General features: G+C 45.4%; 1 protein-coding gene across 7 annotated transcripts in view; it reads left to right on the top strand.

The window, feature by feature from the left end:
* UNC79 (unc-79 homolog, NALCN channel complex subunit) overlaps positions 1–19,206 on the top strand; it is a 204,072-nt gene that overhangs the window by 56,205 nt on the left and 128,661 nt on the right. For all 7 annotated transcript variants that reach the window (XM_053245847.1, XM_053245854.1, XM_053245821.1 and 4 more), the window contains 7 exons: positions 396–625; positions 2,471–2,642; positions 11,591–11,821; positions 12,076–12,266; positions 14,257–14,380; positions 15,797–15,937; positions 18,689–18,946. In XM_053245847.1, the coding sequence (XP_053101822.1) occupies positions 396–625; positions 2,471–2,642; positions 11,591–11,821; positions 12,076–12,266; positions 14,257–14,380; positions 15,797–15,937; positions 18,689–18,946 (1,347 nt within the window). The remainder of the gene's footprint in view (positions 1–395; positions 626–2,470; positions 2,643–11,590; positions 11,822–12,075; positions 12,267–14,256; positions 14,381–15,796; positions 15,938–18,688; positions 18,947–19,206) is intronic.

Below are 19,206 nucleotides of genomic sequence, written 5' to 3'. Positions count from 1 at the left end.
TTGTGGTATCTCCCTCTTCTTAAAGGACAAACAAGGTGGCATTTAGGCATGGGATAAAGGTGTGGGGGTAAGGGACAGGGGCAGAGCAGAAGATTCAAATTTTCTGGAACAAGATCCATTTTGTTCCACAGCCCTGTTCTTTTGTCATATAGAGAGGCCAAACAAAAGGAGCAGCATGCACACAAATACAGAACTTTGGCTTTTAATTGTTGATCCTTGGCTGAACTGAGGAGTAATTACTCAGCATCATGTAGGCCCAGATCTGAACCTGTAGCATCTGCATTGCAGCAGATTCCGAATGAATGAATGAATTTTTAATTCTTTGAAAGTTAGCTTTTTCCTGAGTCTTGCTTTCAGGCTCCCCCAGTGGCTTAATTACATATATTTGTTTCCAGAACTGTAGCTCGCATGTGAGGAGGGCTGTAGTCACATGTTTTTCTGCTGGCTGCTGTGGTCGCCATGGGAACAGGCCAGTGCGCTACTGCAAACGATGCCACTCGAACCATCACAGTAGTGAAGTTGGGGCAACAGCCGAGACGCATCTTTACCAAACATCACCTCCCCCTATCAATACTCGAGAGTGTGGGGCTGAAGAGCTTGTTTGTACTGTGGAAGCTGTCATCAGGTAACCTACACCAGACAAATGGATGCACAGGGCCAAATTCAGTGCTCTCCCTGACCCCTTGGTCCACATATGCATGGAAATCACATTACGGACATAGAGTAAAAAACTGTGATTTTAGCTGAGTAATAAGTAGATTGATGAAAATTGCCCCTCTCCTGTTGCTGTACCAGTGATTTGTTAGTCGGTAAGTGTTGGCCATTATTATTATTATTATTAATATTAATAGCTTTGACAACCACTATAGTTGAAAAGTGGTATATAAATATTTTATATAAATAAAATATTCTGTTTCAAACTGCCATAAAAAAAATTACCTACAGAAATTCACTTCAGTCAGATCTCATGCTTGGTCACCTAAGCAAGGATCAGCAGCAACAGCAGCAACAACAAATATTTATATACTGCTTTTCAACAAAAGTTTCCAAAGCAGTTTACACAGAGAAATAATAAATAATTAAGATGGATCCCTGTCCCAAAAAGGTTCGCAATCTAAAAAATAAATTAATACACAAGGTAGATACCAGCAACAGTCACTGGAGGTACTGTGCTGGGGGTGGATAGGGCCAGTTACTCCCCGCCTGCTAAATAAAGAGAATCGCCATGTGATAAAGGTGCCTCTTTGCCAAGTTAGCAGGGGATTATGATCATCACTTTAATTTCTCTCTTGTACGACTCTTTATAACATATAACAAAATAATAAAAATAGAAATTTTGCAAATCAAATAAAAAGAGCAAAGGAACAAACAAACAAACAAACAAACAAACCAAGACAGCACAACAGCAGAAAACATTTTAAAATAGCTGAGTTCCCAAAGGCATGGCAAATAGAAATATCTTCACCTGCTTCTGGAAAAATGACAGTAGTGAGAATAAATGTATATCCTGGGAAGCAGTGTTCCCTCTAAGGCTCAACTTCGGCCCTCCTGCAGATGTTGGCCTACAACTCCCATAATCCTGGCTATTAGCCCCTGTGGCTGGGGCTTATGGGAGTTGTAGTCCAAAAACAGCTGGGGGGCCTAAGTTGAGCAGGCCTGCTCTAAGGTGTGCATGTGTGCACGCACTCCTTGTTTTTTGATGGTGGCTCAATTAATTTTAGTTTCCGCTCAGGTTGAATCAGGGAGGCCCACTTTGAATGCATGTGCACACACACTGCCTTGATACTGCCACCCAGAACCAAACTCATTCCGCACACAGGTGAAAAAAATGAGAGAGAACACTGCTAGGGAGGCATTCCAGAGTTTCAGGATCTCTACAGAGAAGGGCCTGCTTCTGTGAAAGCTAATCTAGCATCCACATGACATGGCACTTTCAGCGGGACCTCATTGACTGATCTCAAAACTTGGGGAGATTGACATGAGAAACAAATCTCCCTCCGATAATCAGGATCAGGGCACTAATGGGTTTGTAAGTTAAACTAACATCTTGAATTGGGCCAGAAAAGGAACTGATAAGGGGCGCAGTTGTTTCAGAATAGGTGTAAAATAGTTATGCTCACTTACAACCAATGCAATTGGGTAGTTGCATTCTGCATCAATTGATGTTTCTGACCATCTCGAAGGTCAGTTTCACTCTTGGGTTTGACGGTTGGAATGACCAGCAAGACGTAAAGAGTGACCTGGATACAGCGCAATTCACAGTTCTTAAATATAACCATTAAGTAGCTTTCTTCACAAAGCAATTCATGGGTAGTAACACAACAAGTGGGTTTGTACAGTTTGCACTCATTTATAAACAGCAAGGAGCAAGGAATATCAATATAAATGGTAGCTCTTGTATACAGCCCTCTATTGGACATTGGTTTAAGGGCATGGATTAAGGGCTCTTAATGATGTTTGCATTTTCTAGCTTATTGAAAGAGGCTGAGTTCCATGCTGAGCAAAGGGAATATGAACTCAACCGCAGGAGGCAATTGGGCCTCTCTTCTTCACATCATTCTTTGGATAACACGGATTTTGATAACAAAGATGATGACAAGCATGACCAGCGCCTTTTGAGCCAGTTTGGAATCTGGTTCTTGGTGAGTGAGTTTTGCTCTTTTAGTTTTCTTCTTCCTCTTCCTCCTCTTCTTTTTCATGGGATTCTACAGAGCTTTCCACAATGTACTGGGGAGCTTGATAGACTAGAGATTCACATAAATGACAAACTTTGACTGTGTAGAGATGGTAGTGTTTTTCAGAGAGTCCCTTGTCAAATAGGTTTTGCAGGAAATGGAAACATTATAAAACTGAAAATATCTGTTTGGCTGAAGTCCGTAGTAGGACAGAAAAAATGAACATGTGTACCATTGACGTTGACAGCTCTGTCATTGAAAAGCTGCCATCTGTACCCAGCCTTTAACATCTCAGTCCTATGCATGCTTACAAATCCCACTGTGCTGTGTTAAATGAGGCATACTCCTAGTACATGGGCACAGTTTTGCAGCCCTAGTTTTATAAGTTGTAGGGACATACATGTGGGATTAGAGAGGTCAGCAATCAAGATTCATGAAACATTGGCTAATTTTGGCTCGTGCTAGCATCAGAAACTCAGAATTGACCTTCAATTTCAGATTTAAAGTGCTAAAACAGTGAGAGAATAGCAGGAAGTTGATATTCCAGAAAACAGCGTCTGACATCCTGACAAACAGAGTACGTTGAAAGACTGTGGGACAGGACTGAGGCACGCAGTGCCCCAGTCCTTCTATACTTATTCATTTGTGTTGTTGCACAAGAGGGCAAAACTTCCCACATCAGTGACATATTTCCTCTTCAGGAAGGCAATATCTCCCTTATTGCCTTCAGGGAGATAAGGGGACGAGGAACAGAGTAACGAGTAAACTCCCCTGCTAACTGAACAGAATGGTACCCCTTTAAAGTGGTGATTCTCTTTATTGAGCAGCGGGAGAGCAACTGTTCCTGTCCATCCCCAGCACAGCTTCCCTCCAGTGGCTGTTGTTGCTGTTGTCTATCTTATGTTTCTTTTTTTAGATCGGGAGCTCTTTGGGGACAGGGGGCCATTTTTTTGGGGTTTTTTGTTTGTTTGTTTCTATGAAAAACTGCTTTGGGAACTTTTGTTGAAAAGCGGTATATAAAATATTTGTCATCTTCTTCCGCTCACATTTCCTGATGCTCCATTCCCCGCCCCCTGCAGACAGGCAAAGTGGAGAAATTAGACGCTGGGAAGGAGGCCAAGGAGAGTGTGAGCAGCACTGGGAATTGCTCCGTAGTGCACTTTCCATGCTAAGGAGAGAGAAAAAGATTGGCTGGGCTTTTGAGGGGAATTGAGGATGGACGGATAGGGGCAGCCTGACCAGCTGCCTCAGGTTCCGGCTGGCCTTGGGCTGGGCCTAATATAGAAAGGCCAATGGTCTGGTTCATTTTTAAAAATTATATATATGTGTGTCCACGCATCAGAAACACGTATATACACAGAAGCAACCTCTGTCAGCCACAATCAAATCTAATATGTATCTATTCCCAGTTGCTGCTGATACTTCATCCCAGATAATAAATAAATTAAATACCATTTACATCCACTTGGGGATTCTTTAAATGACAGAGCAGGGCAAAGAAACCTTCATGATCTGGATCGTGATCCGTTGAGCCCATAAGTAAATGGGTTCTGCGCCTGCGCAGGCACCTCTCGGGCCGACTAGGTAGCTCCTCGCGACGCCCAACCGCCCACTTGCACGTGCTGCTGCCTGCTATCTATATAGAGCGGTTGGGCGTTTTCCGTTAGTTTCTGTTTGACCGCCACAGCGTTCAGACCTCGTTTGGGCTCCTCGGTAGCAGAAACTATTGTGTTTACTAGTGCTTAGGCATACTTTAGGACTGTTTTTTCTGGTAATTTTGACTCTGGACTGTACTTTGGATGTGATAACTTCTTAGCGGTATAACTTTGACGAAAGATTGGACGGATATTTTGTGTATGAACCGGACTGGAAACGGAAAATGGAAACGAAGACTACCTTTAAGCGTTGCGAGAAGTGTAGGGCTAAATTACCCTCCACTGATCACCACGACCTCTGCCTCATATGCCTGGGAGAAGAACACAATACGGCTGCCTGTAAGATCTGTTGTGCCTTCTCTAAACAAACCAGGACGAACCGGGCACTGCGTCTGAGGGCGGCGTTATATGAGGACGCGCTGCGCCCTTCTACCCCTCGCCCAGAAGCGCCTTCGACATCGAAAGCGGCATTAGGTGCGGAGGGACACGGAGCTGCTTCTATGCAGTCTAAAACCGTGTCCACTGATCCTGCTTTTAAGAGGCCATTGGAGGTCTCCTCTAGTGACCAAAGACGCCGTGAGAAGAGGTGCCGGCAAGACGCGCCAGAGACTGGGGCGGGAGAGAATCGCAAACATACGACCCCATCGCCTTCATCGGCGCAGGGCTCGGAAATTGAGTGGAGTGCGGAACCTCGTACATCTAGCCCAGCAGAGGGGAGCAGGAGAGGTCTGTCAGCATCGACCCCTCCTTCGACATCGAGATCATCGGTGCCGAAGCCCTCGACATCGAGCAGAGAGCGGGTAATTGATCCCTCGACATCGAAGTCCTCGGCATCAATGTCGGCATCGAAGTCGTCGACATCGAAGTCGTCGAAATCGAAGTCCTCGACGTCGAAAGCAGTAAAGAGCCGTGAATCCTCGACATCGAAACTTACCTCGATACCGAGAGAGCATTCTCAGTTTCAAAGACACCGTTCCCTGTCACCTGCTCGTACCCCACAACAATCGCCATCAACACCGCAGCAATTGAGTGGCCAGCGTTCAGACCGTAGTGCGACTTCTGCCCTTAGAAGTTTGATGGAGTCTGGCCCAAATACCCCAGCGGAATCCACTTTTCATGGTTTCCTGAGTGGGGGGTTGGATAGAGAGGATGATGGAGAGGAAGAGAATGAAGGGCTCCTGCCACCTAAGACCCCATCTCTTTCTCCTAGGGCAGCAGCTGAGAGCTTACTCCAATCACCACTGGCGGTGGTGCAGCCATTGGCGGGTATAGCTGATGGGAGCATACGCAACCCTGCCACGCAGCCCGCACACACTTGTGGTTTTAGACATTCCTTGCCACACGATTACGCAGACTACCTGAGATGGAAGGCTATGCAGCCGCAACAGCCTATAGAGAGAGCAGCTGCACCTTTAGAAACACAACCCCAGGCTACGCTACCTTTGCAAGAGAAACCTGCTGGAAAACGCAAAAGAAAAAGCACCCCACCCCCGCCAAGCCCATCGTCCAGGGGTTCGTCTCCTGCTTCAACACACCAGGACTTGGAATCAGAATACTCAGATTCTGATCAAGGCAGTCGACAAGTGGAGCCTTCTTCTGAGGTCCCACCACGTCTTTCAAGATCCCCTACAGAGGAACTCAAGGCGTACCATTCCCTGATTAGAGAAATGGCTGAAGCATTGGGTTTGGACCTGCAACTCCCCGAAACAGAGTCTACTGACCCGGTGTACAACATGATGTTCCAATCCAAGTCGTCTCACCCAGTCTCCCTACCAATAATCCCTGCCATCGCAAAGGCAGCTAAGACAGCTTGGGACAGTGTCCAGACAGCAAATCCTACGTCTAAACGTATCGAGAACTTATATAGGGTCCATGAAGGAGAGGAGAAATACCTGATACACCATCCGGACCCAAACTCTATGGTGGTGGATTGTGCATCAACATCAAAGGGCAGCCGCCGCCATACAACGCCAGCAGACAAGGAAGGGAGAAAAATAGATGTTTTAGGGAGGAGAATATATGCCACATCGAGCCTGGCTATCAGGATTGCTAATTATGCAGCCTGTATGGCTCGGTACACCCATCTGATGTGGGACAACTTACTTCATGATTCTACTTCAATGTCTCCAGAGCAGCTGCAAATAAAGCTCCATGAAGTATTTGAGAAAACAACATCTGTGACGAAGCAACAGCTAAGTACGTTTAAACATTTGGCGGAGACAGAGTCAAGGGCCATGGTGACTGCTGTCACAATGAGGCGTCATGCTTGGCTGCGCGCAACTTCTCTCCAGCTGGATATGAAGGACAGAGTAGAAAATCTGGCCTTTGATGGAAAGGGACTCTTCCATGAAAGCACAGATGCGACCATGGAGACATTAAAAAAGTCGAGGTTTACGGCCAAGACCTTTATGGTACCAACCACGGCAGCTGGCCCTCGTACATTCAGCTACAATAAGCAAAGGTCATATCGATTCCAAGACAAGAGGGATTTCAGAAGACAAAATAGGCCCTATCAGCGGCCTAGGGGTTTTGGAAACAACAACGCCAACAAAAACAAAAATCAAAGCTCTAGGAATAACAAGGAGGGTGCGAAGCAGTCCTTTTGATTGCTGTGCCAGCCCACTGCATTTAATACCAATTGCCAGGACCAATGTCATCGGCCCTGTAGTTGCCAACTCAACCATCAGACTGGCAAGCCATGCTTTAGCATGGCACAACATAACATCAGATCAGTGGGTGTTGAGGATTGTGGAGACGGGTTATGCAATAGAGTTCATCACTCTTCCACCGTTCTCTGGCCTACGTTTCACAAGGTCGACCTCAGTACTCGAGGAGGAGATACAGGTATTGTTGGACAAAGGTGCAATTGTTCCAGTGCAGTGGGCGAGAAGGTTGTCCGGGTTCTACTCCCGCTACTTTCAAATTCCCAAGAGGGATGGCGGAATCCGGGCGATCATGGACTTGAGGAGACTGAACAACTTTGTCTGGGCCCGAAAGTTCAGGATGACAACGTTGCAGGAGATTCTACCCTTCCTAGATCAGGAGGAGTGGGCGGCAACGTTAGATTTGAAGGACGCATATTTCCATGTGGGCATCCAGGAAGACCACAGAAAGTACCTTCGATTTACTGTGGGGGAAGTAGTATATCAGTACACGGTTCTACCTTTCGGATTGTCAACTGCTCCGAGAGTTTTCACCAAAGTAGTAGCAGTAATAATTGCGCACCTTCGAACTCAGGGCCTGGTGATCTATCCATATCTAGACGATTGGCTCCTGGTGGGCAAAGACAGGAAACTACTGGAGACACAGATACAAGTGATGCTCGAACTTCTCCAGGACTTAGGTCTCAACGTAAATTGGAAAAAGACAAATTTAATTCCCAGGAAGCAGCTGAGCTTCATAGGTGCTGTTTTGGACTTGGAGCAACGTCGAGCATTCCTACCACGCGACAGATACATTCAGATAAAGTCTCTGGTGGAACAATTCCTGGCCAATCCCGTTCAAAGAGCAAGAAAGGTACAGAGACTTTTAGGCTTGATGGCCTCGTGCAACACAACTGTTCGTTACACAAGGCTTCGGTTGAGGCCCCTGCAGCGTTGCTACCTGGACCATTTCCGACCCAATATAGACAGCCAGAACATGCTACTGCACCTTTCCAGGAAGGTACTAGTTTCCCTACAATGGTGGTTAATCGAGGGAAACCTCTTAGGGGGGGTACCTTTCCGTCCTCTGCTTCCAACAGCGTGGGTCACGACCGATGCTTCGCTGCTGGGGTGGGGAGCGCACTGCGGCCCCGATTGCGTTCAGGGACAGTGGACACCTCAACAAGCCCAGAGGCACATCAACTACCTGGAACTGTTGGCTGTGTTTTTGGCTCTAAAAGCCTTCGAACCTCAACTGCGAGGCTCTGTTGTGCAGGTCCACCTGGACAACACTACAGCTATAGCCTACCTGAACAAACAAGGGGGGACGGTTTCACCGACGCTTTGCACCTTGTCGAGAAAATTGTGGGAATGGTGCATCATGCATGCCATTTATCCGATGGCGATACACATTCGAGGCATAGACAACCAACTAGCGGATGCTTTGAGTCGAAGCACTCAAACCAGCCAGAGACACGAGTGGGAAATCAGACAGGAGTGTGTCAGACAAGTTTTCGACCGCTGGGGGACACCATCTGTGGATGTGTTTGCCACGGAGGAGAACAGGAAATGCAGGAGATACTGCTCTCGTGCGGGAGTGGGTGTAGGGTCTCTAGGAGACGCATTTCAGTACAATTGGAGCAAGGGGCTACTTTACCTGTTTCCACCAATGCCACTCCTCAATCGGGTGTTAGCACAGATCTTGAGGGACAGGTCAAACTGCATTCTAATAGCCCCTTGGTGGCCACGTCAGGCTTGGTTTGCTCTGCTGCTCCGCATATGCAGAGGGAACCATTTCCGTCTTCCACCAGTGCCAGATCTTCTCCAGAGATCGGGAGGCATGGTACTGCACCCAGAAATCCAGACACTAAGGCTGACAGCATGGAGAATAACCTTTTGAAATCCATCCTGTTAAACAGTAGGCGGAAATCAACGAGACGCAGCTACTTCTGTAAATGGAAAAGATTTGTAATGTTTGCAAGGGCAAATAAGTTTGTTGCACGCCGTGCATCAGTGCGTCAGGTTTTGCTTTATCTGACAAGTCTGAAGGTAAAAGGCCTTGCAAACGTTTCGCTGAAGGTGCATCTGGCGGCACTGTCTTCAAAACTTCCTGGTTGGGATGGGAAAACGGTGTTTACCCATCCTGAATGCAAACGGTTCATGAAGGGACTAAATAATCTGTATCCTCCGTTACGCAAACCTTTAGAGCAGTGGAGTCTATCGTTGGTTCTATCTGCATTGATGGAGGGACCTTTTGAACCACTACATTGTACTAGCCTTAGATTGTTAACGCTTAAAACTGCTTTTCTGATAGCTATAACCACGGCCAAAAGGGTGGGTGAATTGACGGCTTTGAGAGTGGATAAGCCTTATACCCAATTCTACCCACATAAAGTTGTGATGAGACTAGACCCAAGCTTCCGAACAAAGATAGTTACGGACTTCCATTTAAATCAAGAAATAGTCCTACCAACTTTTTTTAAGGACCCACATACGGCTCTAGAGAAGGCACTGCACGCGTTAGATGTGCGTAGGTCCTTATTGTTCTATATGAAAGTGACTAGACAGTATAGAAAGACAAATAAATTATTTGTGGCCTATAAAGGAAAGTTTAAGGGGCAGGCAGTGTCTCGGCAGCGTTTAGCACACTGGTTGGTAGAACTCATCCTGCTGACATATAAGCTGCAGGGGGTGGCACCGCCCAAAACTATACGGGCGCACTCTACTAGAGCATACTCAGCTTCTGCTGCTCACCTTTCAGGCATTAAGATGGACGACATCTGCTTGGCTGCTACGTGGTCATCCCAGCAGCCTTTTATTAAACACTATGCAGTGGACTTGCGCATGGCGCGCCAGGCGGAGTATGGGCGAGCTGTCTTGAAGAGGGTGTTGCCTTAGCGGGCGACCTTCTGCACCCACCACCATGGGGGTCTAGCTTACTACTCACCCATTTACTTATGGGCTCAACGGATCACGATCCAGATAAACAGGTTGCTTACCTGTAACAGGTGATCTGGTAGTGATCCGTTGAGTCCATAAGACCCGCCCAGAACCAACCCCGCTGCAGAAGAGTGGAGTAACATCTGATGGCAGGTTGCACGGAAGAGGCGGTCTGCACAGAGAACTAACGGAAAACGCCCAACCGCTCTATATAGATAGCAGGCAGCAGCACGTGCAAGTGGGCGGTTGGGCGTCGCGAGGAGCTACCTAGTCGGCCCGAGAGGTGCCTGCGCAGGCGCAGAACCCATTTACTTATGGACTCAACGGATCACTACCAGATCACCTGTTACAGGTAAGCAACCTGTTTTTTTCAAAAAGTGAGATCTAATGGCTTTCCTAATATCCACAGGAGATATTTCATTTCATTTTGTTGCTGTTGATCAGAGGCAAGCAATTAGTGTAAATACATGTTTTTGCAAGACCTACTTTTAGCTGGAAATAGGACTGAATAGATTTAGAGATACACATCCAGTATAACATCATTACAATGAAGAGAATTTATCCTCTAGTCTGAGGAATTTAGAAAAAATGTGGGCCTCAACAGACAGGCAAACCTTATACTTCCTTCTAATCAGAAGCAATGCATTTGGGGCTGTGTCCTTTGACCAGAGATAAGTAAAGTAAAGTGTGCCTTCGAGTCGGTGTCTACTCCTGGCGATCACAAAGCCCTGTAGTTGTCTTTGGTAGAACACAGGAGGGGTTTATCATTGCCATCTCCCATGCAGTATGAAGATGATGCCTTTCAGCATCTTTCTATATCGCTGCTGCCCGATATAGGTGTTTCCCATAGTCTGGGAAACATTGTCTGGGAAGCATACCAGCAGGGATTCAAACCAGCAACCTTTGGCTTGCTAATCAAGTCATTTCCCCCCAGTGCCAGTACTTACCAGACATTAAACTTATCACTTTATACAAGCAAAGCATGTGTTATGTGACTTGCTGTGCACCTCCTGCAGCATATTTTGTCACACCATTTCATAGCATTTAACCCCTACAAACTACACAGTATCCACACAGTAAGTTGATCATCTAGTAGTCCAGGGTGTAGCAAAGTTAGAGTGGGCCCTAGGACAAAAAGTGAAGATGGGATGGGCACTCCCCCCCCTTTCTTCTTTAGCCTATGTTCCTTAAGGAGAGTAAACTTATGAGAGCATCCAAGATTTATATCACTTTATTTATTTATTATATTTGTATACCTCCCCAAATATATTGCTTTTTCATGATCTCCACTCATGGCCAGTTCTCAAGGTAGCCTCAGCCGTACTCATAACATGCTCCTTCCCCCCATTACCATTATGCAAAAACCAAAAATCAAAAACTAAGCAGCATCCGGACTGTTACTTAATAGTACTACTCAGTTCTATTAATAGTACTACTAATACTACTCAGTACTACTAATAGTACTACTAATACTAGTACTACTCAGTACTACTAATAGTACTACTCAGTACTACTAATAGTACCACTAATACTACTCATTAATAGTACTACTACTACTAATAGTACTACTCAGAAGTTACTCTATATGACTACTTAATTTCAGTAGAATGACTTCAGGAGTAATTTAGTCTAGATGCTGCCCACTGATTCTAAAATCCGAACAAACCATGTTTTCCAGGTAAGCCTCTGCACCCCTAGTGAGAACACCCCCACAGAGAGCTTGGCTCGACTTGTCAGCATGGTCTTCCAGTGGTTCCATTCCACAGCATACATGATGGATGATGAAGTTGGCAGCCTGGTTGAGAAACTCAAACCGCAGTTTGTCACCAAGTGGCTGAAGACGGTGTGTGATGTTCGGTTTGATGTCATGGTGATGTGCCTCCTTCCTAAACCAATGGAGTTTGCAAGGGTAAGCATATATACCACATTTCCTCTGGCAGTACTTCCTATATGCACTAGTTATATTAAAAATGGGACACACAAATATTGGAAGCTACCAACCGTGTGCGAATTGCAGCATTTAAGCTGTTCTTGAGATATGTGGGTGGGTGGGGGAATGTACTGTTGACTATTTATTAATATCTTATGACTGCTGGTGCCATACAGATGTAGGGCTGTTTTGGAAGAATGAATAATTAAGCCTTTCCTTGGAAATACCTTCAGGTGGGCGGATACTGGGACAAGTCCTGTAGCACCGTGACACAATTAAAGGAGGGTCTGAATCGAATCTTGTGCTTGATTCCATACAATGTAATAAACCAACCTGTTTGGGACTGTATAATGCCGGAGTGGCTGGAAGCCATCAGAACTGAAGTACCAGACAATCAGCTGAAGGAGTTCAGGGAAGTATTAAGGTAGGTGGAGTGGACTTTTCAGCTTGCTGAGCTTTTGTTGAAGGCCTCCAAATAGGAGTCAAATTTCAGGGAGAAATCTGGTAGTGGCATCTTTGAACCACCTCTAAAATATGACTTTTGTAAATGGAACATCCAAGAATGAATACACTGGCTGACATGATGAGGAAAGCTACTCAAAATAGTCCACTTGAAATTAAAATTAATTAGTCCCATTGATGTTAGGCATTGCCTAACTTGTCCTTTTAATTTCAATGGGGCTGCTTTGAGTAATTTTCCTCATTATATCAGCCGGTACCTTTAAAACTCACTTGTTTTGGGACTGGGAGTAGTTTATCACAACAGTGGCTGACACACTGGGCAAGGCAACACTGGCATTTCTGGCCCACCGGTGCTGCTGCACAAGCACTTGCACAACTGCTTGAAACCATGTGTAGGCACTTGTGCAATGCAACTTCCATTGCTTCCAATGGTAGTGCTGCACAAGTGCAAGCGTGCTGCTTTTAGTAGTTGTGCAAATGTGCTCTTGTGCAACACTGCTGGGGCTGTCTTCTATGTGCTCAATAGCCTCAGTGGGTTGGAAACACCAGCATTGCCTGATGCAGGGTGTCAGTCACTGAGTGAAAATGATCTTTGCCTTTTCAATAAGTGTCAGAACTGGCTTAGATTTTCATCTCTCCCCCTGCCCCAGCTCCACCACCCACCCGTGTGACCAAGTCCAAGTGGGAAACCCACACCCCAAAGGCTTCTGGATGCTGTTTGAAATTTGAATTGAATTCTTTAGAACAGGGACATGAGCTATATCTGATCTATCAAGACCTTCACCAGTCTAGGTAGCACCACTCTATTATGTGGTGACTGACTCATGAGCTAGTCATTTGAAAGGGCAGTGGGCCACACATTTTGAACTGATCTGATTTCTGTAGAATGACTGGGTAAAAATCCTATCTGCTCCATTTAAGACTGCAGTGGGGATTTAACATTTCTGAATAGTTCTCCATATAATAAATTTTCTTAGAGAGAGGTTTAGTGTAGCTCTCTGCATGAAGTGCTAGCCATCTACTTGCAGGGAGCTTTTTATATGGAGTAATATTCAAAAAGATGTCTCTCTGTTTTCAGAATTGGTACAATTCATAATTTTACCAACACAGTCTACCAGCTCATTCTGTGTCATGTGTAGATAAGGTCTTAATTTAGCTTTGTTTTAACATCAAGAGCTCCAGATCGTTTGCCAATAAAATACAGGATTAAGAAAGCATAAAATCCCATTTTAAAAATCCCTTGGTTTATAAAAATATATAATTCCTGCAGACTAGCTTTGTTAATTTTGTATAGCAAAAACAACATGAAATTCTAAAAAGTGACAAGGATGACTCTGTTATTTTTGTGTGTATACACACACACTCACATGCATGCATGTACTTGTCACTTTTATTGTCCAATGCATGGCATATATATTCTAGACTTTCAGATGCTATATACACCTTTTGTTGTTTTTGCTATAGCCCACTAATACAGTGATTCTTTTGGAATTTATCCCCATGGAACCAGCTGAATTCAATCATATAAAGTGGAAATCCTGAGGCCTCATTTATGTATCCAGTGCCTGCATTGTCTAATTCATGCATCTGATGAAAGCATCTTCATGTGTTCTGTCTACAAAAGATCATGTCTTTTGTAATTAAATAATAATTAATTACATAATTAAAACTGACATAATAAAATGCCCAAATACTATATTATATGAATAAAACATACATAATTTGTATATTGTATATAGATTTCTAAATTCAGCTTGCCTTGGTGCAAAATTTGATTATTTTTAACAGCATAGAATATCCTTTTAGGATTTAAATTTAAATGCCAGTGATTAGAATTAGAAATGAATTCTTGTGATAAGATTTTATGATGGCTTTTCATGTACATAATTCTGTACTGCAGGACACTCCTGAAATAAACTTGCTGCTCTAACTTTTGTCTTTGTGCATTGCAGCAAAATGTTTGACATTGAGCTGTGCCCACTCCCCTTTTCCATGGAGGAGATGTTTGGCTTCATAAGCTGTCGGTTCACGGGATATCCTTCCTCAGTACAAGAGCAAGCTTTACTCTGGCTTCATGTGAGTATACACTTAAATCTATGATTAGGTCATCATAGGGATGCACATTTTAGCATTGAAGGCGTGACATTCTCCAGACATAATTGACCGTGTATATATCTATGCATCAACAGGATTATAACACTTGCTAATCCGGCTGGTTAATATTTAACTTATGAGGTTTTTAGATACTGTCAGTACTAACTGGTATTAAGGTCCACCTTCACACGCAGGGATTAGGTGACTGCAAATCCACTGCTGTTTTGGGGGGCAGAAGCTTGTTGTAGGCTAAGTGTGTGAGCTATGGGCCAGGAAATACCTCTTTCAGATCTCAACAACTGGAAGCTCAAAAGGTGCTTTTAGACAAGCCGCTATCCTTCAGCCCAGTTCCCATTCCTCAGTCTATATTATGGGAATAATACATATCAGCGCCCAGAGATGTACATATCAGGCAGTATTAAAATATTATTCATACATACATACATACATACAGTCTCTGGAGATGGTCTGATATGGCAGTCTTGCTGAAGCTAAGCAGGTCTAGGGCTGGTCAGTGCCTAGTTGGCTGGCTACCTGTGATTATTATGTACACCACCTCGGGTTCTGACACTATATTATTCTATTCCTTCACTGAAAAGGGGGTTGGACTAGAAGACCTCCAAGGTTAGGAACATAGGCAGCTGCCATATACTGAGTCAGACCATTGGTCTATCTAGCTCAGTATTGTCCACACAGACTGGCAGCTCTACAGGTTACAGGTTACAGGCAGGAGTGTCTCTCAGCCCTATCTTGGATTTGCCAAGGAGGGAACTTGGAACCTTCTGCATGCAAGCAAGCAGATGCTCTTCGCAGAGTGGCCCCTTCCCCTAAGGGGAATATTTTACAGTGCTCACACATGTAGTCTCCCATTCAAATGAAAACCAGGGTAGACCTTGCTTAGCAAAGGGGACAATTCATGCTTGCTACCACAATACCAGCTCTCCTCCCTTCCAACATTCTATTCTATTATTTTAAGTTTTACCATGGAAGAAAGACAGGATGTAAATGCAATAAATAAAATAAAATGGCATATCTTACAGGCTTGGTGTAAAGATTACTCATATAATGTATGTGAAACACTTTAAACACAGAAAAAGCACTATGTAAGAGCCAAATAGTATATGATGATAATTTGGCCCTTTATTGTGTGTAAATAGCATAATTGTTCAAATGGCTCTGACCAGGGGCGTAACAAGGCTGGAGTGGGCCCAGAGACAAAATTTTAAAATGGGCCCCTCGCTGATACACACACTTCACAATATATAGTCATGTGACTTGCCTTTGGGGGGGCCCTTGAGGTATGGGGGCCCCCAGGCAGCTGCCTCCCCTTCCCTAATAGTAGTTAGGCCCTTGCCTCTGACGACTTCTTTCTCTCTCTCACTCCTTGTCTCTTTTCAGGTGTTATCTGAATTAGACATTGTGGTTCCTTTGCAGTTGCTAATCAGCATGTTTTCTGATGGAGTTAATTCTGTGAAAGAGCTGGCAAATCAGAAGAAATCAAGAGCCAGCGAACTAACTGGAAATCTTGCGGCTCGAAGGGTAATTTATTAGCAATTTTCTTTCCCCATCTTTTGACTAAACAGGTGCAACCGAGTAAAAATGTGGTGTCTGAACTCCTCTGAAGTTTGAGTGCATAGTTAAGTATTTAATACTGTAATACTAAACGCACCTGCTTGGAAATACTCTGTTGAACTCAATGAGGCTTGAGCCTTTTACTACAACTAGCTGAACCCGCACAGAGCATCTGTGCGGTAGTTCACTTCCTTTTTGGGTTTAGTTGGGAGAATTCGTTTGGCTGGTCCTCCCACAGCTCTCTCACTTGCTCTGTCCCCCCCCCCACACAACAGCTCTCTTGCTCGCTCTGTCCCCCCCTGCGCCTGTCTCGCTCGCTCTGTCTCCCCCGCGCCTCTCTCGCTCGTTCTGTCTCTCCCCCTCTGCGCCTCTCTCGCTCGCTCTGTCTCTCCCCCCACACAACAGCTCTCTTGCTCGCTCTGTCCCCCCCAGCGCCTCTCTCCCCCGCGCTGTCTCTCCCCCGCACGCCTCTCTCCCCCGCGCTGTCTCTCCCCCGCACGCCTCTCTCCCCCGCGCTGTCTCTCCCCCGCGCGCCTCTCTCGCCCGCGCTGTCTCTCTCCCCGCGCGCCTCTCTCGCCCGCGCTGTCTCTCCCCCCGCGCGCCTCTCTCGCCCGCGCTGTCTCTCCCCCCGCGCACCTCTCTCGCTCGCTTTGTCCCCCCAGCGCCTCTCTCGCTCGCTCTGTCTCTCCCCCCACACAACAGCTCTCTCGCTCGCTCTGTTCCCCCACACAGCACCTCTCTCGCTCGCTCTGTCTCCCCCCGCGCCTCTCTTGCTCGCTCTGTCTCTCCCCCCACACAACAGCTCTCTTGCTCGCTCTGTCCCCCCCACAGCACCTCTCTCGCTCGCTCTGTTTCCTTTCCCCCCCCACGCCTCTCTCGCTCGCTAGAGTCTGTGGCCACCACTGGTTGCCAGGCCAGGCCCCCCAGCGCAGGCCAGCCAATTCTCTTCCTCCTGGGTGTGCCAGCCAATCAGGCGCCTCCACAGCCCAGCCAATCAGCTGGGCTGCCGGGACGCATTTTCCCCGGGCACACCTAGGAGAAATATATAGATAGATAACCCTGGGTGAAAGACCATGTGGAGAAAAGGTGACTGGAATCCCATCTGCTAGCTAGGGGTGCCAGCCTTCCATTGACCAGGAATCTACATCCATCTCCAGGTGACTGTTGAATATTGAAAGCAATAAAGGAGGTTTGAATGGCTTGATCTTATGAAAACGATTAGAAAAAGGTCTCCAGCAATTGTTTCAGGCAGAGTGAGCAACCCTGCTGCTAGCCCTGCCCCCAGCCTTAATGTGTTCATCACAACCTGTGCACAGAGCCTGATCTGCCAACATAACCTGATATTTGGAAAAATCCAGAATACAAATTGCTTGGACAGTGCATGCTAGTGTTGCTATCTCCCCGGATTTTCCAGGTAATGTTTGGTTTTTAAGCAAGTCACCCAGATTGCTTAGCCCACCTGGATTCCCCAGATTTCAGCTTTCATCTTCTTTTTTTTAAAGCTAAGCTCTAGCCCTTATAGAAGTGGAGTTGTGGATCAAAACTTCCAGTCACTGGACTTGGATTAAGGCAGGAGGCTAGCTGGGAGAGTTTCACAAGTACAGTAATCCCTTGAGGAATGTTGCCTTTGGGTTTTTGTTTTTTTAATCAGCAGGAGATCTCTATCAGGCAGTTGAGAGGATAGCTTGCTTTTTCTGTAAATCACTGCCAGCCTACCAGGCTGTACATTGTAATGTTTAAGGACTTTGCCAGTACATTCTATGCATGCCTACTTAGAAGTAAGCATTGTTGGTTTCAATCAGATCTTCTCTCAAGTAAGTGTGTACAGAATTGCAGCCTTATGTGAAAAACTGTACATTTTTTTATTGCTGCTGTTAATATGTCAAGGAAAATAGTCAGGCAAAGATACTTCCCTCAGCTATTGTTGGTAGATATCCAGAGCAAATAAAAGTCAACTGGAAAGTGCATCTGTTAATTTACATAAAATGCAAATTATTTGCAAGACAATTTACACAATATGCAAATTTGGGTGCCCGGATTTGGAGAGCTAGAATATGGCAACCCTAGTGCACGCACACATACAGTTTGCATACACATGGCTCTGTGCACAAGTTTGGCTGAACACACAGAGGTTGGGAACAGGGCCAGCAGATATAATTCCAGCCCACCTGCCTTCATGTTTTGTTGGGTCATCATCTGAAAAGAGCTGGGTTGGAAAGGGCCTTACTTGCAAGTAAGTGTGCTTAGGATTAGTCTCTTTCATTTTCATAGGTTTAGGTGCATCTAATTTTCTCTGCGTTTTACCCATGAACATTTCTTGGATGTTTTGTCAGATCAAGTCAAGAAGTTTCTAAACCTTTTGCTAGATTTGCTTACATAGGGTCTTTGGGAAACATTGTTGAAATAGCATTGCCAGCTTTTTTTGTAATGGTCTCTGCTCCTGAGTCTTAATAGTAGCTAGATCACTAGGAGGCAACGGTACTTCTCTCCAGTGAAACACTCTGTAGCCTGCTGTGGGAGGCACAGGAATAGGAATATGCAAAATTTCTTTGAGAAGTGTTGCAGTCCTGGTCAGTTAGCATCAGCAACCCTACTGTAAATGTACTGCCCATGTTTCTCTTGCAAAATTCACTTGTTTATTTTATAGCAGTCACCCTGCAAGAGCCTTGAGCTGATCTTCTGTGGTCTTGTTTTTTAAATACATTTATGCTTCTTCAGGTGAGCATTGCCTCTGATCCTGGACGTAGAGTTCAGCACAACACACTGAGTCCATTTCCCAGTCCATTTCAGAGTCCATTTCGCAGCCCCATGCGTAGCCCCTTCCGCAGCCCTTTCAAGAACTTTGGGCACCCTGGAGGAGGAGGAGGTAGTGGAGGAGGAGGAGGAGGAGGAGGAAGGACTATTGACTTTGACTGTGATGATGAAGAGATGAATTTGAATTGTTTCATCCTGATGTTTGACCTCATCTTGAAGCAGGTGACAATGCGAAAGAAGAATTCTGGTATTTCAGCTGGGGCAGAACTAGGACTCACAATAATCGGAATTTATGCTTTACACGTTTCTGTTATTCTTAGTGATAAAAAGTCAGAATTACTGTTGCAGTGCTAATCTATAATTGGCCTTATCAGCATGTTGACAAAAAGGCTCATTCTCCTCTTCTGGGTTAAGTTTGTTAATTAAAAGAGAGAGAGGGAGGCATTTTGACATCTCTAATTTCACACATCAGCAACTGTTTT

This window comes from Hemicordylus capensis, chromosome 1, assembly GCF_027244095.1.
Source record: "Hemicordylus capensis ecotype Gifberg chromosome 1, rHemCap1.1.pri, whole genome shotgun sequence".
Classification (NCBI taxonomy): Eukaryota; Metazoa; Chordata; class Lepidosauria; order Squamata; family Cordylidae; genus Hemicordylus; species Hemicordylus capensis.
The sequence above is the reverse complement of the archived record's forward strand: the minus strand, read 5'-3'. Positions and strand labels throughout refer to the sequence as shown.